The following is a 27,089-nucleotide window of genomic DNA, read 5'->3' on the forward strand; positions in this document are numbered from 1 at the left end:
GACTTCCATGAAAATTCCCATTTTTCAAGGTAGGCGGTTAAAGTATTAAATATAGTATATCTTAACCTCTTGTAGTACCTGGCATTTCTTTGCAACAACAAATTTTGTTTATTTGGTCTTCATCAGTAAAACAAATAATAACAATAATAACTTTATTTGTAGACCCCCAGTACCTCGTAGTTCAATGTGGTTAACAACAAGAGGGAAACTGCACAAATACAGTGATAATACAGTAACTTAACATTGTCAATCACTAATTCAAAAAATTAGGAAATTGTACAAATTTACCAAACAAATAAGTTTTCAGTGGTTTTCTGAAATCTTGGTAAGAATGAGAAGACATAATCGGACCACTTAGGGCTCCTTTTACAAAGCCGAATTAGCGGTTTAATGCACATAATAGCGCAGGCTAAACTGCCAGCTGCACTAGCCACTACCGCCTCCTCTTGAGCAGGTGGTAGTTTTTGGGCTAGCGCAGGGGTTAGCGTGTGATAAAAAGTCATGTGTGATAAAGCCCTTAAATTCTTATTCCATTTACCTGCTTGGAAGGCTAAAGTCATCTTGAGAGATCTTTTACATGTAGAACCTTTTAAAGATGGAAAAGTAACAATATGCTATTATGGGTTCTGCGATTAATTTCAGATAATTTGGAGCAAGACCAAATATTGTTTTCTAGCATAAACAGGCAAATTTGAAAATTATCCTTGCTTTTATTGGTAGCCAATGTAACTTTTGATAGTAAGGTGTTTCATGATCTGATTTTTTTTTCAAGCCAAAAATCAAGCGCACAGCTGTATTTTGTATAACTTCCATCCTTTTGATAGTTTTCTTATAGGAGCCCAAATAAACAATATTACAATAGTCCAGTATGCTTAAAATCAGAGATTGTACCAATAGTCTGAAAGATGAGAAATCAAAATAAGATTACAAAACTAAGAAACTTTTTTTAACCAAAGAATTAATTTGACGGCAGATAAAGGCCAAATGGCCCATGTAGTCTGCCCATCCACAGTAACCATTATCTCTTTCTCTCTCTGAGAAATCCCATGTGCCTATCCCAGGTCATCTTGAATTCAGACACAGTCTCACTTTCCACTACTTCTTCTGGGAGACTGTTCCACGCATCTACCCTTTCTATAAAAATGTATTTCCTCTTAACTTCATCCTATACCCTCTCATTGCAGAGTTTCCTTTCAAATGAAAGAGACTTGACTCATGCACATTTTATATTATGTAGGTATTTAAACGACTATCATATCTTCCCTCTCCTGCCTTTCCTCCAAAGTATACAGATTGAGATCTTTAAGTCTGTCCCCATACGCTTTATCACAAAGACCACCCACCATTTTAGTAGACTTCCTCTGGACTGACTCCATCCTTTTTATATCTTTTTGAAGGTGCGGCCTCCAGAATTGTACACAATATTCTAAATGAGGTCTCATCAGAGTCTTAAACAGAGGCATCAATACCTTCTTTTTCTACTGGCCATACCTCTCCCTATGCCAACCTAGCATCCTTCTAGCTTTCGCCGGCACTTTTTCAACCTGTTTGGCCACCTTAAGATCATCATATACAATCACACTCAAGTCCCGCTCTTCCGTCGTACATATAAGTACTTCACCCTCTAAATTGTACTGTGCCCTCTGGTTTTTGCAGAACAACAAGGAAGGAGGAGGTTCCCTCCATCTTGTCCCTCCATCCTCCATTTGACACCACTCCAGACGCGAGGATTGGGTCTGACTCTGTCCACAGAAGAGTTCCAGCTCCTCTTCAGCCCTATTTGAGGGCAGTCGAAAAGTTTCATTGCAGAACAGCCGCTCCAGTTCCCCCTACAACAAAAAAGAATCCTACCCAGGGAAAAAAGAAAACCCCAAAAGAAACACAACACACTCCAAACTTCCTCACATACACACCAACCATCCCACACCTCTCAACTCCACAAAATGAAGATAACAAATAGTCATCATCCTGCTACTCTTGATCCTAACAAACCGGAAAGCAAAAGGAAACAACAACTTTCCAGTTTTAGTAACAAGTAATAGAAATCACCACCCAGCAGGGAGAAACCATATAAATGTGGTTAACTGCTCCTCCTGCATGCTCCACAATATCCCCCAGACCTGGAGGAGAAGACCTACAAACGCCAACCGAAACCATCCCAGGAACAAATCCACCCCCCAAGCAAACAACCTCATCTACCTGAAAACTTCAAGTAACACTAAAACAGAATTTACATCAATAAAATGCGCATACATGAATATCAGATCCCTAGGCCCAAAAACTGAGATTATAAGGTACTGGATAGAAACAGAAAAACTAGCATGCCTCTTCCTCACAGAAACATGGCTAACCTCAGACACCGACCCCAGAATAACAAAAATGTGTCCACAGGGCTACAAAATACAAGTAGTTTGAAAAGACAAAAAACGAGGGGGAGGACTAGCCATCCTAACCAAAAACACTCTAAATATAGCCCTACAGGACAAAGCCTCCAACCCACACATGAGCCTACTCGCTTGTCAACTATTGAGCTCCACACTCAAGGAAATCTTAACATGCCTACTTTGCTACATAGCACCAGGAAAATGGAACATAGCAAAATCAGAATTTGAAGAATTTATTCTCAGAAACTCCCTCACATCAACAAACAACCTAATCCTGGGTGATCTTAACCTGCACCTAGAAGATGAATCTTCCAATCAAACAGAAAACCTCCTCGCATTCCTCAAAACCTTGTTCTACAGAATCCTGGACCTACAAACCACACACGAAAAGGGCCACCAACTTGACATAGCATCTCTTCTCTCACATCAAGCGGCACTATGGGGCAAAGATCTGGAACAATTGCTCATGCATACTACTTATGGGGAATTTAGGAAACGCCTAAAAACATACCTGTTCCTAAAGTATTTAGGCAACTAATCTGTACAATCCTACTCCACAATAATAATAATAATAATTTTATTTCTTATATACCGCTATACCATAAGTTCAAAATGGTTTACAACAAGATACATGCAGTAACTGATCTCTAGTGCTGTTAATAACTAGCTTCTAACCTTGTTAATTCTAATTAATTTGTAACATCTTCTAACCATTGTAAACCGCATAGAACTTCACGGTCCTGTGATATATAAACTGTTATTATTTTTATAGCTGCCTTCATGTCCCAAATATCCACCACACAAGAAATATACACCACAAACGGAACATGGTCTCGCACCCTCTGGTCAGACCACTACAGGTACACCTTCAAAATCAACTGGATACAGGGCAAAACCAAACAAAATAATCAAAGCTTAACATACGAAACACACAAAAAGATCGATCCACTTAAATTCTGGAACAAAGTAGAATCCAAGATGACAACCCCAAGGATTTCCTAAACCACTGGCGCACTCTAAGCACAGCCATCCTTGACGACATGACACAACCCCAAATAAAAAACAGAATCTGAAGACGCTCAGACAAATGGTTTGACAACGAACTACTATAACTCAAACAATAATGCAGACATCTTGAAAGAGAATGGAGAAAAGACAACCAAGAACACACAAAAACAACCTGGAGAATACTGAACAAACAATACAAACAAATTCTAAAAGGAAAAAAGAAAATCATACTACACCAGTTAACTAGGGACAGAAATCCAAGACACCAAAAAAATTTTCAAACTACTAAAGGAACTCACAGACACCAAACCCTACCTAGCCACCAAAACCGCCCCTCCCCACACAGCAAACCAACTGGCTGAATTCTTCAGAAACAAAATCTCAACAGCCAGAAACACTTTCACCGGAACCCCAAGTCATCTTGACAAAATCTCACTACCACCCATAGAAAAAGAGACCTATGCAGCAGAAACTGGTCAGACTTCCCAAACTTACAATGGCCCAACCTAGAAAGACTCTACAACAAATGCAATCATGCAGCCTGAGACCTTAACCACTGCCCCCAATATCTGTTAAAAGCAGCCAGCACTAAATTCCACACCCACCTCAGTTACATGCTAACAGAGGGCCAATTTCCACAAGACCTATCCAAAATCATAACCCCTATCCTGAAAGACCCAAAGGGAGCTACAGATCAGCCATCCAATTACAGACCTATAGCCTCCATACCACTTTACGTCAAGCTAATGGAAGGCCTCGTAGCAAAACTTCTCACCGAATACTTAGAAAACCACAACATACTCCACCCCTCACAATCGGGCTTCAGAGGCAACTACAGCAAAGAAACACTACTAGTCTCCCTCCTAGACACAGCCAAACAACACCTAAGTAAAGGCAAAAATATGCTACTCATACAACTCGATCTCACAGCGGCATTTGATCTAGTAGATCACAACATCCTATTACAAACACTGGAGGCAATAGGAATCACAGGCAAAGTCCACAATTGGTTTGAAGGATTCCTTCGCTCAAGAAAATGCAGAGTTAAAGCAAGCAAGGAACAGTCAGAATCCTGGAACAACCCCTGCGGAGTCCTCCAAGGCTCCCCACTACCTCCAACTTCAACTTTTACATAACCACACTTGGCACTCGCTTAGATGAAATAGGCATAACTTCATACAGCTATGCAGATGACATCACCATCGTCTTTCGGCCAAACCAACCCCAACACAACAAACAAACTACACACTGCACTAGAAACAGTGTCAAAATGGATGAGAGACCATAAATTAAAGCTGAATCAAGACAAAACCAATTTCTTCTAGAAAAAAAGAAAACCCCAACCATAACAAACCTAGAAATAGACTCCATCACATACCCCAAGCAAACCCAACCTAAAACTGCTGGGAATAATGAGACAAAGGCTGCACCATGCAACTTCAAATCAGCAAAACGATCCAGAAGGCATTCGCAACCATGCGCAACCTAAGGCAAATATGAAAATAAGAACATAAGAATTGCCATCTCCGGATCAGACCCTGGGTCCATACTTCAACAACAAACAATTCAAACTCTTGGTACAAGTGTTCATCCTAGGACTCATGGACTACTGTATACTACTCATGGACTACTGTATAGGACTCATGGACTACTCATTCTATACCTGTCATTCCCAACCAACATGCTAAAACAATTACAAACAGGCGAAAATACAGCTCTTAGACTGATTTACTCGCTGAGAAAATATGACCACATCACCACCGCTTTCCGAGATTCACACTGGCTCCCAGTACAAGCACGCATACAATACAAATTCTACTGCACCCTATTCAAAGCCCTAAATGGAAATGGACCAAACTATCTGAGCAACCGCCTAATCAGGAAAAACATATCCAGATCAAGGAGAACTCATGCACATTTCAGCCACCCCCCCCCCCCCCCAATCAACGGTATACAAAGCAAAAAAATATACGATGGACTATTAGCCACCAAAACAGTGAAACTAGACCACCACCTCTCCAATCTGCTGACTATGACGAGCCAACTACAAAACATTCAAGAAAGAACTTAAAACTTTTCTATTATAGAAATTTGTCAAATGATCTAACTAAACCTGATTAACCTTCCACAGACCCTGACGCATACTACATCTATTAACCATGTATTCTCCCTGGAAATGCCCAGGCCAAGTCTTGTAAACCGCCTAGAACTGAAAGGTATTGGGATAGAAGACACTAATATAATGTAATGTAAATTTTAGCTGCCAAATTTCTGACTATTTTTCAAGCTTTGCCAGGACTTCTTCATGTTGTTCACACCATCCGGCATGTCTACTCTATTGCAGATTTTGGTATCGTCCGCAATGAGGCAGATCTTACCTGACAACCCTTCAGCAAAATCGTTTATAAAAATTAAAAAGAACATGTCCAAGAACAGAACCTTGAGGCAAACCACTGGTAACATCCCTTTCCTCAGAGCGATCTCCATTGATCACTACTCTCTGTTGCCTTCTACTCAACCAGTTCTTGACCCAGCCCATCACTTTGGGATCCATCCCAAGGGCACTCAGTTTATTTATTAGACGTCTGTATGGAACACGGTCAAAGGCTTTGCTAAAATCTAAATACACTACATTTAGCGCACATTCTCTATCCAATTCTCTGGTCACCCAATCATAAGAACATAAAAATGGCCTTACTGGGTCAGACCAATGGTCCATCAAGCCCAGTAGCCCGTTCTCACGGTGGCCAATCCAGGTCACTAGTACCTGGCCAAAACCCAAGGTGTAGCAATATTGCATGCTACCGATACAGGGCAAGCAGTGGCTTCCCCCATGTCTTTCTCAATAACTTTTCCTCCAGGAACTTGTCCTAACCTTTCTTAAAACCTGCTATGGTATCTGCTCTTACCACATCCTCTGGCAACGCGTTCCAGAGTTTAACTATTCTCTGAGTGAAAAAAATTTCTTCCTATTGGTTTTAAAAGTATTTCCGTGTAACTTCATCGAATGTCCCCTAGTCTTTGTAATTTTTGACGGTGCGAAAAATCGATCCACTTGTACCCATTCTACTCCACTCAAGATTTTGTAGACTTCAGTTATATCTGATAATTGTACAGAATATTGTTTCTTTTTATACTTTAATAAAATAAATTAAATATAAAATCATAATTATTTGAGGCTTGTGCGGATGGGATCAGATGGTTTGCGGGGATGGGACCAAGCTCGCAGGAACAGGATTTTTCCCCCCGGCATTTTCTTCTTTATAACTAACTGACTGAGGGCAACAGAGAGCAGGGAGAAGGAGGAGGTACTGAAAACAATGATCAGTATTTCCTGCAATAGACTTGCGGAAGCAGGAGCAAGATCTTGGTTCAGCATACCATCCCTATCTACTGGAAAATATTTATCAAGGTAAAAAACATCTTTTTAGCCATCTAGGCTACAGAAAGCAGCTGTTCATATCTGGGAATGAACTATAGTGGATGGATCTATCTGTTCCTTGGGATTCTGCTGGATACTTGCAGCCTGGTTTGACAAGATGTTCTTATATTATTGAGTGGATATATTCCTTCTCATTACCTCTTATTTTTCATCATTACAGGCCTTTACTGAACTTCAGTCAAAAGTTATTGATACCCAGCAGAAGGTGAAACTTGCAGATATACAAATTGATCAATTAAATAGGACCATAAAACATGCACATCTTACAGATTCTGAAATTCTGACCTTGTCAGATGATACTCGCATGTATGAAGGAGTAGGACGTATGTAAGTAATTGTTAATTAATTTTTTTTTTGTTTTAAGAAGATAATTTTCCTCTTGTGTCTATCAAACGTAGTTGAAGAGGAACAGAATTGTAGGTGCTACATTTTACATATTACAGATGAAGCTATCATTTTTGGGCACATGAGGCCAGATTCTGTATAGAATGCCTACATTAGGCACAGCTAGGCACCCTAATTGAAGATGCCTAATGACACCAAACTTCAGAATCTGCGCTCAACTTTTTTTTTTTCAAATTGGCGTAGTAAATGAGGTCTGCAGTTTTCAGACAACAACAAAAAAATAATAATAATAAAGTAACCAATTAAGAGTTTGGTGCCAAACTCTTAGGACACCTAGCAATACCTAAGTAGAGGTGGACCTCCTACGCCTAATGATGTCTACCTGAAAAATAAGTGTGGTTAGGGATGGAGAATAGGCAGGGTTGACTTAGGTGTCACTAGGTATCTGAGTTAGGCGCCCTTAAATTACACCATGTAAAATCTGTCCTAATATACCAACGCCTATCTCTAGGTACCACTAGTCAGAATTCTGTAAGTGGTGCCCAGTGGTTGATTGATAACAGTGCCAAGGGGCATTTCCTTCTACCTCTTATGCATTCTGCTTCCCCTTGCACAAAATTACCAAATATTACAGGAGATAGAGCTAACTAGGTTTAGCGATGGCACATGGATAGCTGTGGTGAGTTATGCTGAGCTGTTTTGAAGACATGTGATTTGAGTTTGATTCCAAGATTACTGTATTTTCATCCATATAACATTATATCTGTTCTTGCAAATCAGGTTAAGAGCTCCACACACTGCTGTCTCCCCTCCTACGCTCTGTTTTTCCGCAGGCAGATGTTGTGCCCTCATTCCCTCCCTGGCAACCTCTCCTACTTACTGATGACCTTCTCCTTTCCCTGGTGGCTACCAAGCTGAGCTTGCTGTCTGTGGCAGCGGGCCATGTCATCTTTTGAGTTTTGGCCTCGTTGTCCATATTGTTTGTTGGTTTCCCTTCTGAGGTGGCTCACTGTTCTTGGGTATTGATGGTAACTTAGGCGTGTGTGTGTGGGGGGGGAGGATTGTACTGCTGCCTTCAGGTTCTCTGCTGTCTGCTCTCCTCGCCTTTCCTTCAGACCCCCCTCCCAAATATCGCGCTAAGGGGGGACGTTGTACTAATGGGAGACTTCAATATGCCGGATGTAGACTGGAGCACACCTTCAGCAACAACCAGCGGAAGCAAGAGGCTATTAGCCTCCATAAGAGGAGCACGCCTCAATCAAATGGTAATGGAGCCCACTAGGGCCCAAACGATCCTTGACCTAGTACTCACCAATGGAGAAAGCGTCTCAGAAATCTTCGTGGGAGATAAGCTAGCCTCCAGCGATCACAACATGATATGGTTCCATCTGAGGAAAGGTTTCCATAGATCAAACACTAAAACAAAGGTACTCAACTTCCGAGGAACAGACTTTGCACGTATGGGAGTTTTCGTCCATCAGGCACTCCAGGACCAAACGGAGACAGAGAATGTGGAGGATATGTGGTCATCCCTGAAATCTGTCATACACGAGGCAACCTGCCGTTACATAAAATCATCACATAAACAGCGAAGAAAGGACAAACCCCAGTGGTTCATCGCAGAGATCTCACGTCTCGTTAAGGAGAAGAAAAACGCATTTGCTTCCTTCAAACGCACCGGGAAAAGCGAAGATCAACTGCTACACAGGATCAAGTCCACAGAGGTCAAAACGGCAGTCAGGGAGGCCAAACTTCGAGTGGAAGAAACTCTAGCAAACAACATTAAGAAAGGGGACAAATCCTTCTTCCGGTATATCAGTGACAGGAAAAAAAACACAGACGGGATAGTACGCCTGAAAAAAACAGACGGGAATTACGCAGAATCAGATCCCGAAAAAGCAGAAATACTAAATAAATACTTCAGCTCGGTCTTCACCTGCGAGGCGCCAGGGTCCGGCCCTCAATTGAAACCACAGTCAAACACAAAAGACCCGTTTCAAAATTTTAAATTCACACCCAGCGAGGTTTACTTTGAGCTAACAAAACTCAAGGTAGACAAAGCCATGGGACCGGACAATCTGCACCCCAGAGTGCTTAGGGAGTTAGGTGATGTCCTGGCAGAACCGTTAGCCGTACTATTCAATCTCTCACTGAGTACAGGGACAGTCCCCTTGGACTGGAAAACAGCTAACGTCGTTCCTCTACACAAAAAGGGTTGCAAGACAGAGGCTGCAAATTACAGACCGGTGAGTCTGACATCAATAGTATGCAAAATCATGGAAACACTGATCAAACGCCAGTTGGACACGGTCTTGAACGAAGGGAATCTACGGGACCCCAATCAACATGGATTCACCAAGGGTAGGTCCTGCCAATCAAACCTCATCAGCTTCTTTGACTGGGTAACAAAAAGACTGGACGAAGGAGATTCACTGGACATAGTGTACCTGGACTTCAGTAAAGCTTTTGACAGCGTCCCACACCGCAGACTGTTAAACAAGATGAAATCAATGGGGTTAGGAGAGACTCTGATGGCATGGGTCAGAGATTAGCTGAGTGGCAGAAGTCAGAGGGTGATGGTTAACGGTACTTTCTCTGGGACATCGGAGGTGACCAGCGGGGTGCCTCAGGGCTCGGTCTTGGGTCCGCTCCTCTTCAACATATTCATAGGAGATCTGACTCAAGGGCTTCAAGGTAAAGTAACATTATTCGCCGACGACGCCAAACTATGTAATATGGTAAGCGAGGGCAATTTACAAGATAGTATGGCGCAGGACCTGCGCACATTGGAATGCTGGTCCTCAACCTGGCAGCTGGGCTTCAATGCTGGAAAATGTAAGGTCATGCACCTAGGTAACAGAAACCCGTGCAGAACTTATACCTTGAACGGGGAGACCTTGACCAGGACTTCAGCGGAACGAGATTTGGGAGTAATCATTAGTGCAGACATGAAATCTGCCAATCAGGTGGAGAAGGCTTCCTCAAGGGCAAGGCAGATGCTGGGTTGCATCCGTAGAAGTTTTGTCAGCAGAAAGCCTGCTGTCATTATGCCATTGTACAGGGCCATGGTGAGACCTCATCTGGAATACTGCGTGCAATTCTGGAAGCCACACTACCGCAAAGACGTGCAGAGGGTCGAGTCGGTCCAAAGAATGGCCACCAGAATGGTCTCAGGGCTTAAAGGTCTCCCGTACGAAGCAAGACTAGACAATTTGCAGCTCTACACTCTAGAGGAGCGCAGGGAGAGGGGAGACATGATTGAGACGTTTAAATACGTCACCGGACGTATAGAAGTGGAAGATAACATCTTCCTTCTTAGAGGCCCCTCAACCACAAGAGGGCACCCGCTCAAACTCAGGGGCGGAAAATTTCACGACGACACCAGGAAGTATTTCTTCACGGAGCGAGTGATTGATCGGTGGAACGGGCTTCCAGTGCAGGTGATCGAGGCCAGCAGTGTGCCAGATTTTAAGAATAAATGGGACGCCCATGTGGGATCCCTAAGAGGGTCAGGGCAAAACACTAGCTAATCTTAAGGGGAGGGTCTATAGTGGGCAGACTTGATGGGCCTTGGCCCTTTTCTGCCGTCATCTTTCTATGTTTCTAAATAGTCCTCTTTACTTCATTTCTGAATCTAGTCTAGTAGTGATTCAGTCAGGAAGCCTTAAGTAACATCGAGGACCTTTCTATGACACAACTTCCTGTGTCTGCACCAGAAGCTCTGGTGCTATGAAGCCCATAGCACCACCAGACTTGCTAGTTTTTGAAGTCCTCCAGTGGAGTTACATCTATTTTAGTCAACGGGAAATTCTGGCGGTGGCCATCTTAGATTTTTCCCGATTTGAATTCTGAGTTTTCAGACTTCTTTAAAAAGCCGTGTTTTTGATTCTAGCCACCAGGGATGGAGTCCTCATTCTCCACTGACATGAATTCATGCAATATTTGTACCAGCGAGGCACCTAAAGAGTACCCTTGCACTGCATGTTCTGTTGCGCATGCTGGTGAGGCGGGAACCTTGGGTTTAGCCTCTGACCACCATCTTAGTGCTGCCAAATGACTGTTGGAATGGATAGGGGTCCTGTAATGTGATGCCAGTGCCTAATAAAGGTTCTGATGGCCCCAAAGTGAAAAGCGCTCTAACCCTCCTCTTGAAGGGGGTTCTCGGTCCTCTATGCCATTTATGCCTGACTTTGTGAACTTGCTCTTGCAAGCCTATGTCAGCGGTGCTATGACGCCTTCTGGGTCAGCTGGAGAGTGACCATCTGCATAGCCTCCCCATGTTCCAGCATCTGCTTCTCCATGGAGGCCCTTGTGTCCCTCGGACACCATCAGCAGGTCAGATGGTGTCCTTGAAGATGATGATCTGGCGCTTATCCTTTCTTCCAGGGCAGAAGCCTTGGTCAGAGATGATGAAACATTGGGCGAAGTGGATCAGGGTCTGAGCGCTGCTGCGGCCAGGTCGAGGGCCCCTCAGTTCACAGGCTGTTCAAGTCTGCTGCTTGGATGGATCTTCTGTTTGAGTCTCTGAAGGAGCTCAGAATTGATCCCGCTAATCCCTGTTGAGCAGGGTCCGCTCTCAGCCTACCAGATTTCCATGGCACCCGGATATTAAAGTCCTGACTTCTGAACACTGGGAGAACCCGGAAGGCTCCCTTAAAGTGGCAACAGCAATGTCCAAACTATATCCTATGGATCAGGATTTCCAGCAAATATTTGCTATGCGTAAAGTGGACTCTGGAGGCTCAGGTGACCAAATGCACACCCCTTTCCTGTGAGGGGGGTGTAGTGCGAGGGGGGTGTATGTAGTGCTTAAGGATCAACAGGGTTGCAGGCTGGACATGTTGCTCAAGAGGCAGTTTGAGGCCTTGTCTCTGGTGGTGTGGGCTGCTGCGGCAACCTCCTTTGTGGCTCGAGCATGCCATTCTAGATTGCATGACTTGAGTGGTACGCATTCGGATCTTCCTTACCAGCTGTTGCTGGTGGGAGTGGACTATGTGTCTGCTGCTTTGTATGATCTGCTTCAGGTAGTGGGCAAAGTCTTGGTTTATTTTGTGTCTAACGGATGTAGCGGTATATAAGAAATAAATTACATTACATTACATTACATTACTTGCAGAATCCTGTGGATCAGACATTGGGCTGGGGATTCTGCCTCTAAAGCAGGAGTGTCCAACATGCGGCTCAAGGGCTGCTTGCGGCACTGTGAAGTATTTTGTGCGGCCCCAGTCAAGGGCGATGCAGCGTTTTCCTCTGCTGCCCCTAGGTGTTTGCTGTCTTGCCGGCTCCCTCCTCTGTCTTGCTGCAGCGTTTGCGCGGCCCCAGAAACATTTTTTTTTGGCCAATGCAGCCCAGGGAAGCCAAAAGGTTGGACACGTCTGCTCTGAAGTGACGCTCAGTAAACTTTCTTTAAGGGGAAATATGCTGTTTAGCCAGGGGTTGGATGACATCATGGCTAGGGTCCAGGATCGCTGCCCAAAGTTGCTCCTGGACAGTAGGCCTAGGACCTCTATAGGGCAAGCCCGTGGATCCTTTTGCAGCTCCCGCCTTTTCTTCTCTGGTTCCTTGTCCCAGAGCTCATGGCAGAGATTCTCCAGAAATAGAAAATCCCAGGTCTCCACCTCCCACCAGAGGGTCAGACCAAGAAGTCGCAATGACGCCGACCCCATTCCTCCCTGAACAAAATCAGAGGCAGGCTGCAGGACTTCCTGGCAGCTTGGGAGGCTATCAAGACCACCCAATGGATTCTAGAAATCATTAGGGATGGTAAGAAATTGGAGCTTGCTCATCCTCTGTCTGCTTGGTTTGTGGACTCGCCTGTGGGCAGACTGTCCAAAGGTTGCTGGATATTCAGTCGATCGAGCAGGTTCCAGTCACAGATTTGGGCTCTAGCAGATACTCCATATACTTCGTCGTGCTGAAGAAAGGCTCAGAGGATTTGAGGCCCATCCTAGACCTCAAGTACATCAATGTGGCTCTCAAAGTGCCTCATTCCTTAGCGCCGGCAGCAGATGAATCCAGAGACCAATGGGATAGCACATATCTACCAGCAGGTGGAGATAGAGCCCTGTTTTTCAGGAGTATATGTGAATGGACCCCCCTCTTGCCAAGTAATATGCTCTATCTCCAGCAAGTTGGATGGCTGCTATCATTCTGGTTCATTGTTTCATCTCCTGAGGATGGAAGGCTGTTTGCTCCTGTTGCTGCGGCTTCAGTAAAGCCCAGGGGTATTAGCCATACTGAGCCAACTTTGGGAGATACACCTGGGCCCATCCAGGTCCCTTCCCCACCCACCCTGCTAGCAGAGAGAGAGAAGGTTGCGGTGGTCAGGAATTTCTTTCCCATTAAAAAAAAAAACGCCCGACCCCGGGTGCTGGCACAGTTCACTGTGCGCTGCAGCACAAGCACTTTTGGTGGTTTCCGGTAAGAGCAGGAGCACGTGAATACTGTCAATTTTTTTTGATTCTTCGCCGGCGGGTGGCCGGAGGGGGCGTGGATGGTAGTGGAGGCGGCAAAACGGTGTTCCCGCTGTGGGAAGCGGAGAACGCCGGCTGGTGTTTGCATAGCCGGTTGTTCAGGTGACACGGGAGCTGGGTTGTCAGCGTTGGAGGGCGTGCTGTTTTCCCGCACATTTGAAACAGCTGTTGAGATTAAAGGGGAGGATCCCTCAGCTCTGCGGCTGTTCCATAGAGAGGAACTAATGGCATTCATTTCAAAGGCCTTGGAATGCCTTCATACTTCTCCACCTGACCCAGGGGTGTCGGCGTTGCCTAATCCCCTTATGGCAGGCACTAGGAAACCTCACAAAACATTTCCAGTGCATGAGGCCATGTTGGAATTGATTTCTACAGAATGGGTTACACCGGAGTCTGGCCTTAGGGTAGCCAAGGCTATAAAACAACTGTATCCGGTAGCACAGGAAGAATTGGTGAAGTTTGGGCTGCCAAAGGTAGATGCACTGGTGGCGGCAGTGGCTAAAAAGACCATGCTACCGGTAGAAGGAGGAATGGCTCTTAAAGATCCCCATGATAGGAGATTAGAATCTACCTTGAAGGCGTCCTTTGGGGTGGTAGCCCTGACTCTACCGTATGTAGTTCTTATGCGGCACGAGATTGTCTTCAGTGGGTCTTCAGTGACTGTCTGATGGAGTCAGGGGACTCTTTACCCCATTGGAGGAAGCGGTTCTGACCGTTTTGGCGACCCTTCAAGGCCTAGGATGGATTGTTAACCTGAAGAAGAGCCAGCTGCAGCCCATTGAATCCCTGGAGTACCTAGGTGTCTGATTCATCATGGAGACAGGCTGGGTGTTTCTTCCAGAGGCACTCAGACTGAAACTTGGAAATCAAATTTCAGCTCTCCTGGCCCAGAAGTCTCTGTTGACCTGGGATTATCTTCAGGTCCTGGGCTTGATGGCGGCCACAATAGAAGTGGTTCTTTGGGCAAGAGTGCATATGCACCCTGCAGCACTCTCTTCTCTCTCGCTGGTCTCTGCAGAGGGACCCTTTTTACAGAGACGTGCAGCAGCATGTCTTGGTGGCTTCGACCTCAGTTGTTCTCAGGGATGCCTCTAAGGATCAACTCTTGACAGATGCCAGCTTATTGGGCTGGGGAGTACATTGCGAGAATTACCCAGTGCAAGGGCGATGGTCCCCATCGCAGTACCATTGGTCCTTGAACAGACAGGAGCTCCAAGCCATCCAGTTGGCACTGATTTGGTTTCAGCTCCAATTATCAAACAAAGTGGTCAGAGTGTTTTCCGACAGCATGACAGCAATGGCTTATGTCAACAAGCAAGGAGGCACCGGGAGTATCGGTCTCTAGCAGGAGGCAAAAGTTCTCTTTAGACGGAGATTCATTTGCTGGCTATCACTGCGGCTCACGTCACCAGAGTACAAAACTTGCAGGCAGACTTTCTCAACAGGCTGATTCTGGACCTGGAAGAGCGGGCCTCAGGCGTTTCAGAGCATTGCTGACCATTAGGGCAGCCTATATTCGATCTCATGGTGATGGTGAGCAACAAGAAAGTGATGTGATTTTTCAGCTGCAGATAAGAACTCAGAAGCACCAGGATCGATTTTCTGGTTCAGCCTTGGCTGATGGACAAATTCTTGTACATGTTCTCTCCCTGGCCCATGGTAAGGAGAGTCCTGAGAAGAGTGGCCAGGTATCAGGTATGGGTTATCTTAGTGGCCCCAGACTGGCCTTGACATCCTTGGTACACATGCCTAGTGCGTCTTCAGGTTGGCCGTCTTCTGAGATATTAGCCATTCCTTGGTCCTGATTTCTCAAGGTCCAATCATCCTGCCAGATCCGGACCACTTTGGTCTCTGGGCATGGCTCTTGAGGGCTCAGCTTTGAGCCAGAAAGGCTACTCGGATCTGGTTATATGCACTCTTTTGAAAGCCAAGAAGCCTGCCATATTTGCTGCATATGCCAAGGCATGGAATACCTTCCAATGTTGGTGCTGCAAAGAGCAGCTGGATCCTGCCATGATTTCTATATCTACTGTCCTGTCCTTTCTTCAAGAAGGTCTGGCGGTTCCCTCACTGAAAGTTCAAGTGGCTGAAATTTCTTGTTTTAGGTTACAGGATGCCAGAAGTTATCTTTCTGCGCACCTGGATGTTGTTGAGTACTTCAAGGGTGCTCTGAGGCTGTGGCCACCAGTTCTGCTAGCCCTGTCTGTCCTGGAATCTGAACTTCATGTTGGAAGGGCTCCTTTTGAGCCCTTGCAGGATGCCACCCTAATGGACTTTCTGTGTTTCTGGTTGTCATCGCTTCTGTGAGGTGACCCTTACCTGCGATCACAGAGGCTGGGGTTCCTTCTTTCTTGCCAAAGGGTGTTTCACATCAACCAGGATGTTTGTCTTCCAGCTTTTCAACTCTCAGGTTCTAAGAAGATGGACAAAGTCTTGAAGATGCTGGATGTTCAGAGGTTTATTTTGCATTTTCTGGAGGTTATGAATGACTTTTCTCTTTCGGACCATCTCTTTGTGTTGAAGGGGAGGCTGGTTTCCAAGACTACCATTTCAAGATGGATCAGGTCCGCTATATCGTCGTCCTACATTGCCTGTGGTAAGCAGCATTCCTTCATGATTCGAGCACATTTGACGAGAGGGATTGCCTCTTCCTGGGCTGAAGCCAGGACGATTCGCCGGGTGGCGACTAGGTCATCCCTTCATACTTTCACCAAGTTTTATTGGGTGAACATAACAGCTAAAGAGGACTCCTCCTTTGGAGCCTTAGTTTTGAAGCCAGGCTTCTCTCTCCCACCCGGAGTTTCTGGGATTGCTTAGGTATGTCCCTTGGCTCAGCATACCATCCCTATTGTACTGGAGAAAGAGATTAGGTTCTTACCTTGATAATATCTTTTCCAGTAGATAGGGATTGTATACTGAGCCCCCTGCCCAATATTGTTGATGCACCTGCCTGAACCTCCTGCTACTTGAAGGTTGCATCTCTGACCTCTCTGCCAGCTATAGTATATTGGAAGACATTGTATACTGATTATATATATATTTACTTGGGGTTTCCCCAGAGTCCCACAGTTTTATATGGCTTTTTGCTAATAAAGACTGTTATTTGGTTCTTTTCTTCCCATGAAGTGTTTAGGAGCTATGTGTTTATATTTATGAGCAGATTAAAGTTTTGTTGGGAGGGGCTCCCTATTCTCCTTCTGTTCTCCCTTTCAAGGGCCTACCCCTTCGGATCTCTCTTTATGTAGTAGTGATGACGGATGTCAGTCTTCTTGGTTGAGGAGTTCATTGCAACCGTCAGCTGATTCAGGGACATTGGTTGTCCACTCAGATGAAGTTCTCGATCAACAGGCTAGAACTTTGAGCCATTTGTTTGGCACTGGAGAACCTTCAAAGGTCTCTAGAAGGTCAGGCAGGCCGGGTCTTCTTGGACAAGGCTACAGCAGTGTCCTATATCGATTGGCAGGGGGGCACCAAGAGTGCCCATCTGAGTTTGGAGGCCTGCCTGCTCTTCACCTGGGCAGAACGTCATCAACAGGCGCTCTCGGCAGCGCATGTTGTGGAAGTGGACAATGTCCCAGCTGACTTCCTCAGCAGGCCCACTTTGCATCTGGGTGAATGGACACTCTCTGTGACAACATTTCAGGCCATTTTTTGCCACTGGGATCAGCCGCAATTTGACCTGATGGCTATGGCAAAAAACAAAGAGGCGAACAGGTTCTTCAGTCGAAGATACGAGCCCAAAAGCAAGGGCCTGGACATTCTAGTCCAGCCCTGGCCACAGAGCATAGAAACATAGAAACATGATGGCAGATAAAGGCCAAATGGCTCATCTAGTCTCCTCATTTACAATAACCTTTATTTATTTATTTAAAAATTTATATACCGCATTCAACTATGCGGTTTCCATATCACATACATAAAATCTTGTTTCCCTGCAATTACCACATATAACATAGACATGTCTAAACATAATTATCTCTCTCCGAGACATCTAACGTGCCTATCCCAGGCCCTTTTGAATTCAGACACTGTATGTCTCCACCACCCCTTCCGGGAGACTGTTCCATGCATCTACCACCCTTTCTGTAAAAAAGTATTTCATTAGATTACTCCGGAGCCTATCACCTCTTAATTTCATCCTATGCCCTCTCATTCCAGAGCTTCCTTTCAAATGAAAGAGACTCAACTCTTTCATATTTACATCACGTAGGTATTTAAATATCTCCTATTATATCTCCCCACTCCCGTCTTTCCTCCACTCTACTTAATAGGGATCGCGCTGCCTCACTCTGCCATGTTGGGGGGGTGTGGGGGATGTAACCCCCACATTATACTGAAAACTTAACTTTTTCCCTAAAAAACAGGGAAAAAGTTAAGTTTCCAGTATAATAAGGGGGATTACAGTCCCCCAAACCCCCCACAACGACAGCGCAATCTTTATTAAGTAAAGTGGGGGGGGGGGTTCCCCACCAACACCCCCCCGTCAGAGCCCTTTAAAATACGGTTTTTCTTTGGCGCGATGAAGTCCTGCACTCGGTTGTCGGCTTTGTCCTCGCGCGCTTTAGACTATGAACCGCTAGGAGGTTCTTCTTTACCCAACGTGTAAATGCGCTTCCAGAGGGTGTAAGATGGCAGCGTATGGTACTGGGGTTCAAGAAAGGATTGGACAATTTCCTGCTGGAAAAGGGGATAGAGGGGTATAGATAGAGGATTACTGCACAGGTCCTGGACCTGTTGGGCCGCCGCGTGAGCGGACTGCTGGGCACGATGGACCTCAGGTCTGACCCAGCGGAGGCATTGCTTATGTTCTTATGATCTTATGTTGACAACACACCATTTTAGTAGCCTTCCTATGAATCGACTCCATATATCTTTTTGAAGATGTGGCCTCCTGAATTGTACACAATATTCTAAATGAGGTCTGACCAGAGTCTTATACAGAAGCATCAATACCTCCTTTTTCCAACTGGCCATACCTCTCCCTATGCAACCTAGCACACTTCTAGCTTTGGCTGTCACCTTTTCAACCTGTTTGGCTATCTTAAGATCATCACATACAATCACACCCAAGTCCCGCTCTTCTGTTGTGCACATAAGTTCTTCACGCCCTAAACTGTACCGTTCGCTCTGTTTTTTTCAGCCCAAATGTATGACCTTGCATTTCTTAGCATTAAATTTTAGCTGCCAAATTTCAGACCATTCTTCAAGGTTCGCCAGATCTTTCTTCATGTTATTCACACCATCTGGCATGTCTACTCTATTGCAGATTTTGGTATCATCCGCAAAGAGGAAAATCTTACCCGACTACCTTTTAGCAATATTGTTTATAAAAATGTTAAAAAGAACAGAACCTTGAGGCAAACCACTGGTAACATCCATTTCCTCAGAGCGATCTCCATTGATCACTACCCTCTGTCGCCTTCCACTCAACCAGTTCTTGACCAAGCCCGTCACTTTGGGACCCATCTCGAGGGCACTTAGTTTATTTATAAGGCGTCTGTACATTTTTTTAAACATTAGGTGACTTGCCTGATTATTTGTTTATTTCTAGTAGATGCAGAACTACTGAATTTGCAACTGAAGTTTGAACATGTTGGATTGCAGCTTTCTTTATTCTAACATACTGTGGTACCTTTGGCTATCCATTCTAATAAGAGACAACATTTTTATGGAAAGCTGCCAGGAGATGTTATTGGTGTTACCTCATAGTCTCTTGAAAGGCTCATGATACATTAGTGTGCCAGTTTCTAGTTTTTGTTGTTCCAGCTGCCTGCCTCTGATCTGACATCATTTAAACAGTTAGGACAACTGTGGTGAAATGCTGAAGGAGAGCAAAGTCTGTCTGGATAGTTGGAGGCCTTTTAAATTCCAGCATACCTATAAGTAAGAGACACAAGAACAGATTTAGAAATATATACTTCAAGTCTGTCTGAATTGATGACTTTGGGTCATCCTGTATTTTAGTGCATCTAGTGTAAGAACAGACAGCATGGATATTTAGAAAATGATGGAATATATACTTTGCAGCCTCTCCAGTCTGCCCTTCCATGCCAGCTACTAAGATCCATAATTCCTTATTTTCCTTTGTATGAAGTTTATGTTAAATTTCCTACTTGTTACTTTCTTTTCTTTTTGAAAATTAGAAATAAAAGAAGATTGATAATCTTTCAAGAATATTTAAGACCCCTTTATGTAACAACAATTTGTGTCCATGTATGTGTCTGGACATGTCAGCATCTGGAATACTGTGTTCAATTCTGGAGGCCACATTACCGTAAGGATGTGCTCAGAGTTGAATCGGTTCAGCGGATGGCCACCAGGATGGTCTCGGGGCTAAAGGGTCTCCCGTACGAAGAAAGACTGAGTGAATTGCAGCTCTACACTCTCGAGGAGCGTAGGGAGAGGGGAGACATGATTGAGACATTTAAGTACATCACGGGACGGGTAGAGGTGGAAGATGATATCTTTCTTCTCAGGGGACCCTCGACCACAAGAGGACATCCGCTCAAGCTCAGGGGAGGGAAGTTTCGTGGAGACACCAGGAAATACTTCTTCACGGAGAGAGTGATTGAGCATTGGAACGAGCTTCCAGTGCAGGTGGTCGAGGCACGCAGCATCTCAGACTTCAAGAACAAATAGGATACCTATGTGGGATCCCTACGAGGTCATGCCAAGGGATAGGGTCACTAGGACTGAATGAGCGGGTCAGTAGAGTGACAGTATAATTACAATTATTCTTTAGGGGGTCAGTAGATTTAAGAGGGTGGGTAAATAGTGTGGGCAGACTTGATGGGCTATGGCCCTTATCTGCCGTCATCTTTCTATGTTTCTATGTTTCTGTAATTCAAATGGTAGCACAAACTTAACCACCATTAGTGTGCCCTTATGAGCTGAAACCTTATCACAAGTTTCAAGGATCCTCAGCGGCACCACTTGGAGCTCAATACAATTTCATTGCTCCAAGCTTTACGTGTCTACTCGTCATCGGGTCCTATTATAATTATAATATTTGATATTCAATAATATTCTTTACTTTTGCATATTTTAAAAATTTTTCATTTTAGTTTAGACTTAAATAGTGTTTAAAAAGCTGTTACTTAGCTTTATCATGTGGTGTCTGGCAAAGGGATTGTCATACCGACATGTTTCGCTATGAATAGCTTTATCAAGGGTAACCCCTAAGGAAACAGCAAAAGTATACATTAGTGTATATACCTTACTATTGCTCTCCAAGTAACCTAATCTATTAACAAGTCACCAAGACAGCATTTCATATCTCACCCAAATAATAAACCGCCAGCACATAAGACCACTATGTCCTCAGAGATGGCGGCGGCGTCTTCTGCTGAAATTAAATAGAGCCGAACCCGGGATCACTGTACTCATGTGATACGTGGCAACAGCGTCACGGGACCGCCTATCGGTTTTAAGGTGGTAGCACTGTTTTAATTCTATCAGGAGCCCCCCCACCCAGAGCAATAGGATTAGATCAAAGAACCCCACTCCAATTCTCCATTCAAACCGTAAGGTATTACTGTATTTAAGGAATAAATCCACCGTTGTTCCTTATAGTTCAACATTTCTTCACTATTACCTCCCTCCCTTCCCACCTCAAGACTCTCTATTACTCGCCATTGAGCCTGATCAATATTATGTTGAGTGCTTAAGAAATGTTCCACCAGAGGGGCTTGAATATTTTTAGTTTTGAGACGCGATTTATGCTCATTCAGTCTAATGTGTATAGGACGTGAAGTCCGGCCCACATATACCAGACTGCACGGGCAAACAATTATATAAACCACGTTCGCAGACTGACAGTTTGTATTGGAAAAGGACTTTATAGTTTTACCTGTTTGGGGATCCGTCCAAGTGGCTCCCTTAATAGTAGTGGAACACCATTGACAGTGTCCACATTCATTGTGATAGCCAGTCATATTTTCTCTATAATTACCTAATTTTTGCTGAATCAATGTCTGTCCAATCGTTTTACCCTTTTTAAAGGCAAACATAGGGATTTCATCTAACACATGATGTATCTGTAATACATGCCAATATTTTTTTTATCAAAAAAATGAGTTCCTTAGCTGCAACAGAATATGGAAGAACGCAAATTAATCTATTGGTGCTATCATCATGTTGTTGTTCAGCTAAGAGAAAATCCCTATTAGCATATTTTGCCCTGGTAAAAGCCTGTTTTATCGCTCTCAAAGGGTAGCCCCTATCTATGAAGCGCTGTTCAAGTTCCCTAGCCGCTGCTCTAAAATCCTGGTCATCTGATGATATTCTACGGGCTCTCAGAAATTGGCTGATAGGGAGATTAAACTTAAGATGGTAAGAGTGATGGCTGGAAAAGTGTAGGAGAGTGTTGCGAGCAACTGGTTTTCTAAACAACTGTGTTTTCAACTGCAAATCTTCCTTGATGATTAGTATATCTAAAAATTCTGAGGCATCAGACAGACATACATAATCCAGCAGATGTTAGAATACAATAAAACCATATCAGAAGCCTCTGGCATCTTCCACTCTTTAGCAATTACCATCCTGACTGCCGTAAACATATATATTGCCAGGCAATAGATCTCTCTAGGAATACCCTGAACAGGGAAGTTCAACAAACAACTCTCTGCTCTTTTAGGATAAAAGAGAGAAGTACACAGCCGAAGATTTATCAGAACCTTAATCCAAAAAGCAGATATTTTGGGACAGTCCCACCAGATATGCATAAAAGAGCCTATCTGCCCACTATTATGCCAACATTTTCCATCCCCAACTTTAAACATCTTGCATAATTTCAAAGGTGTATAATACCATTGGTATAAAAGTTTATAACCGTTCTCTACCAAAGGAGTGGAGATAGTCAGGCGCAGCAATCCTTTGTAACCCCTATTCCACATGTGAGCGGAATAAGATCTCCCCAAATTGGCTTCCCAGCGAGCAACATATTTAGAGATAGGGTTAGAATGTGATATTAAGGTCAAGTACAGGTGAGAAATCCCACCCACTCCCATACCAGTCAAGAAAGCTGTTTCAAGAAGATGTTCCTCCAACCCAAGATCTTTACTTGCCTTACGACTTAACAAATCTGTAAGCTGTTAATATTGAAAGAATGATTTATTTAAAATACGAAACTCTTCCTGCAGCTTAGCAAAGGAACAAATCTTTCCCTTCTGCCTGACTTGTCCCATATATATATATTCTTATGTATTGGCATATATATTAGATATGCATTGGTAGAAAAAGGGTATCAGAGGTGGAATATCAGGACTGCTTTGTTTTTTTCAGGATTCCTTGAACTAGTGGATTGAACTATTAGAATATTTTATTAATAAAGATATGAGCTAAATCCAAATCTTTCTTAATAGGATGATAATCATAAATTGTCAGTGCCAAAAAAGCAATTAGGATACTAGGAATTATTAAAAAAGGGATGTTATAATGCCCCTGTATCGCTCCATGGTGCAACATCATCTGGAGTATTGCATTCAATTCTGGTCTCCTTACCTCAAGAAAGATATAGTAGCGTTAGAAAAGGTTCAAAGAAGAGCGACCAAGATAGTAAAGCGAATGGAACTCCTCTCGTATGAGGAAAGACTAAAACGGTTAGGGCTCTTCAGCTTGGAAAAGAAACGACTGAAGTGAGATATGATTGAAGTCTACAAAATCCTGAGTGGAGTAGAACCAGTACAAGTGGGTTGATTTTTCACTCCGTCAAAAATTACAAAGACTAGGAGACACTCGATGAAGTTAATAGGGAAATACTTTTAAAACCAATTGGAGGAAATTTTTTTTCACTCAGAGAATAGTTAAGTTCTGGAATGCGTTGCCAGAGGATGTGGTAAGAGTGGATAGCGTAGCTGGTTTTAAGAAAGGTTTGGACAAGTTTCTGGAAGAGAAGTCCATAGTCTGTTATTGAGAAAGACACGGGGGAAGCCACTGCTTGCCCTGTATCGGTAGCATGGAATATTGCTACATCTTGGGTTTTGGCTAAGTTCTAGTGACCTGGATTGGCCACCGTTAAAATGGGTTACTGGGCTTGATGGACCATTGGTCTGACCCAATAAGGCTATTCTTATGTTCTTAAATATACAGGTCAGTATTCAAAAGGCGTTGGCAGCAGCTGTTGTTAAAAGTAAATGTCAATGAATGTTCTGTGCCGTACACATAGTTCCAATGAAAATGCCTTCTGTCTTCTGTGGTAATATTGGTATAGTGTTATGAGGGGAAACTAGAGTTTATTACCCTATGTTCCAGTGCATTAGGGATGGTATGTTAAACCATAGGGTTATCCATCTGTGCTTGCAAGCATACTGCAAAAGATGTCAATCACAGCTTTTCAATGTCTCCTCCTTCTCTACGGTCTCTGCTGCCCCCTTCAGTTCTTCCTTTTGAGAGTGAGCATGAAGGTGTCTCTGACCTGCTCCATTTATTTCTTTATTGTTTTATGGTGTCTTTTTCAGGTTTTCAGCTTGTTTGTGGAATTTTTGTATGGCTTCAAGGGACTGCTTTGCCTGCTTGGAGATGGGAAGACGTTTAAGTCTGCAGCTGGCAGGTGTATCCTTCGGGGTTCTGTACAGCCAGCCTACTGAAGATTTATGGAGCTCAGGATTCTGGGCCCTCAGCATTTGATTACTTCTTTGACTTGGTCAGGAGCTTGAGAGCAGGATAACTGTCCTTTGGGGCAGTTAGGCAGCTGCACATCCCCCCCTTTTTTTCTGCATCATGTATCACAGCCCAGAGGGGTAGAGAATCAATCTGACTGTGGTCCAACTGGCAGCCTGAAGAACCCCTCAAGATCCAGCTACACTTTAAAGGAGCTGAAATAATCTACAGCACCATTTCCCCTGCACATAGGCCGAGTATAGGCTGTGACTGCCTATGGGGAAAATCAGGGGATGGGGGGGTCTTGAAAACTGTTTTGAATGTTTCTGTGGTTAGGTTTTTGGTCTCTCCTCCTCTAAAATCCAAGAATATCTGGAAAAGCTAAGAGAAGCTGGTATAGTATTATGGAACTCTCCACAAGTTAATATTCACTATATATACAAAAAGTGCTAATAAAGTGCTCAGTCACCAACCGAAAAGTGCAAAAGGTACTACTAAAAGTACAAGTGCCGGTTGTAGTGAGGGACCATCATAGCACCATTAACGTCCCTCAGCCAGCTTTCACTATCAGTGATGACTTACTAAAAAGTGTTCACAAGAGTATAATCAATGAACCACTTATCTGATGAGTGAAGTGTGGGTTCCTGCGCTTGCATCAATTCCACTATCACCCTTAGTAGCTGTGTTCTTGTTACCAACATAAAATAATAATAATAACTTTATTTTTGTATACCGCCATACCCCGAAGAGTTCTAGGCGGTTCACATTAGTTAGACAGAGATTACAAGTGGTTACATATCAAATTGAACATAGAGTTGCAAACAGCAAAGCGAGAGTAGTTACAAATGGTTACATATCGAATTGAATCATAGAGTTGCGAACAGCAAGGAGAGAAGTAGGGGGGAGATGGGGGTGGGGAGTAGATCAGAGCGGGGGGAGGATTGAAAAGGGGCATTAAGGGTCTTGGTCTCGGAGTAGGTGAGTTTTGAGTAATTTTCTAAAGTCGAGGTAGTTGTAGGCCTTGAGGACCATTTGGGCTAGCCAAGGGTTTAGTTTGGCAGCTTGGAAGGCGTAGGTTTTCTCGAGGAATTTTTTTGAGTGGCATAGTTTTAGGGAGGGGAAGGAGAAGAGTTGAATTTTTCGGGAGTTCTTATAGTTGTGGTTAAGGGTGAAGTGAGGGGTGATGTAGCTTGGGGATAAACCAAATATTGTTTTGTAGCAAAACAGGCGAATTTGAATGTGATTCTGGATTCTAGTGGGAGCCAGTGGAGTTTGTGGTAGAAAGGGGTGATATGGTCCCATTTTTTCAGATTAAATATGAGGCGGACAGCGGTGTTCTGAATCATCCTTAATCTCCTGATGGTTTTCTTTGTGGAACTCAAGTAGATGATGTTGCAGTAGTCCAGTATGCTGAGGATGGAGGATTGTACTAAGAGGCGGAAAGCCTCCCTTCTTTTTTGACTCGAGTTTCGCAGTAGCGTCAGGAAGGGGGCGTTGTCTAAAGCAACTAAGATAACCCCAACAAAGCGGGATAAATTCAGATCTTGTATATATAATGAGTGAATATTAACTTGTGGAGAATTTTTAGTATATAATATATAACACAAGTAATTATATTTAAATATCTCCTTAAGTTTTTGAGAATAGTATTATGGAAGGCAATAAAAACCCATCTCTTCCCTCGACCCTTTATGAGAGTGCACCTACCCAAATTCCCAAACCTTACAAAGAAGAGCACCAGCCCTTTGCTGTCATGAATCTCTAACTTTGATGCGCTATGCCCGCCATACCATGAACTATCACATTTTACCCTACCAAGTCACTTGTGGTATAATATATAGCCTCCACTATGTAAGATCCCACCGTATCATCTACTATATACTATGTCTGACCACACCATGTTTTTGTCATACAATGCTTTGCCACATTTTGTCATACTGTCACCTTTTCTCCCACTCTACTATACATTATATCATTCTTACTATATTTATCATACCATATCTACCATGTTACAAATTCACATGCTATATTCACTATATTTACCTTCCCATGTCCACCATTCTAGGTTCTACCATGTTAAGTGCCATACTGTCATGCCATACGAGATTAGTTACTAAACTAAACCTTAAACTTATATACTTCATCTTCTCTAAAAATATAAAGCTCGACACGGTTTATAAAAATTAAAAGGGAAGTACAGTGGGAGTTGGTGGTAGGGGGAAGCGGAAATTTACATTTTTAAAAATAGGCAAGTTTTCAGGTGTCTTCAGAATAGTTGGAAAGAGCTCAGGTTGCACAGCTGGGCAGGAAATATTTCCAATGTAGGTAACCCCTTTTAGTGAGGGGAAACATAATTTGAGCTTTTGAATAGATCTGGTGATGTCAGGTCTCGCAGCATTCCAAGATAGAGGAATTAAAGGGGAAAGAATGCCATTCAGGATCTTGAAAGTTAGGTAGGCACATTTAAAGTAGACCCTGGAAATTACTGGGAGCCAATGGAGTTGTAGCAAGAGCGAAGAAACATGGTCAAAAGATCAGCCTAGCTGCAGTATTCTGTATCTGCTGACGTCTTTGAATACTTTTCTTGGTCAGACTTAAATAGACCGAGTTGCAGTAGTCCAGCCTCGAAAGAATGATTGATTGAAGAAGGACAGAAAAATGTTGTCGGTGGAAACAGGATCTCACTTTCTTCAACATAATGAAGGCTAAAAAAGCATTTTTTTTACTAGAGAGTTAAGATGATCAGTAAATAAAAATGTTGAGTCTATAATGACGCCCAAAACTTAGCTTGAGAATTCAATCTGCAGTGAAGGTCCAGAAGGCAATGCAATGAACGGA

General features: G+C 43.7%; 1 protein-coding gene across 1 annotated transcript in view; it reads left to right on the forward strand.

The window, feature by feature from the left end:
* Positions 1 to 27,089, forward strand: part of PFDN1 (prefoldin subunit 1) — a 42,389-nt gene that overhangs the window by 4,736 nt on the left and 10,564 nt on the right. Inside the window, exon 2 of the mRNA XM_033926912.1 lies at positions 6,995 to 7,161. Within this exon, the coding sequence (XP_033782803.1) occupies positions 6,995 to 7,161 (167 nt within the window). The remainder of the gene's footprint in view (positions 1 to 6,994; positions 7,162 to 27,089) is intronic.

This window comes from Geotrypetes seraphini, chromosome 18, assembly GCF_902459505.1.
Source record: "Geotrypetes seraphini chromosome 18, aGeoSer1.1, whole genome shotgun sequence".
In the NCBI taxonomy this organism is placed as follows: Eukaryota; Metazoa; Chordata; class Amphibia; order Gymnophiona; family Dermophiidae; genus Geotrypetes; species Geotrypetes seraphini.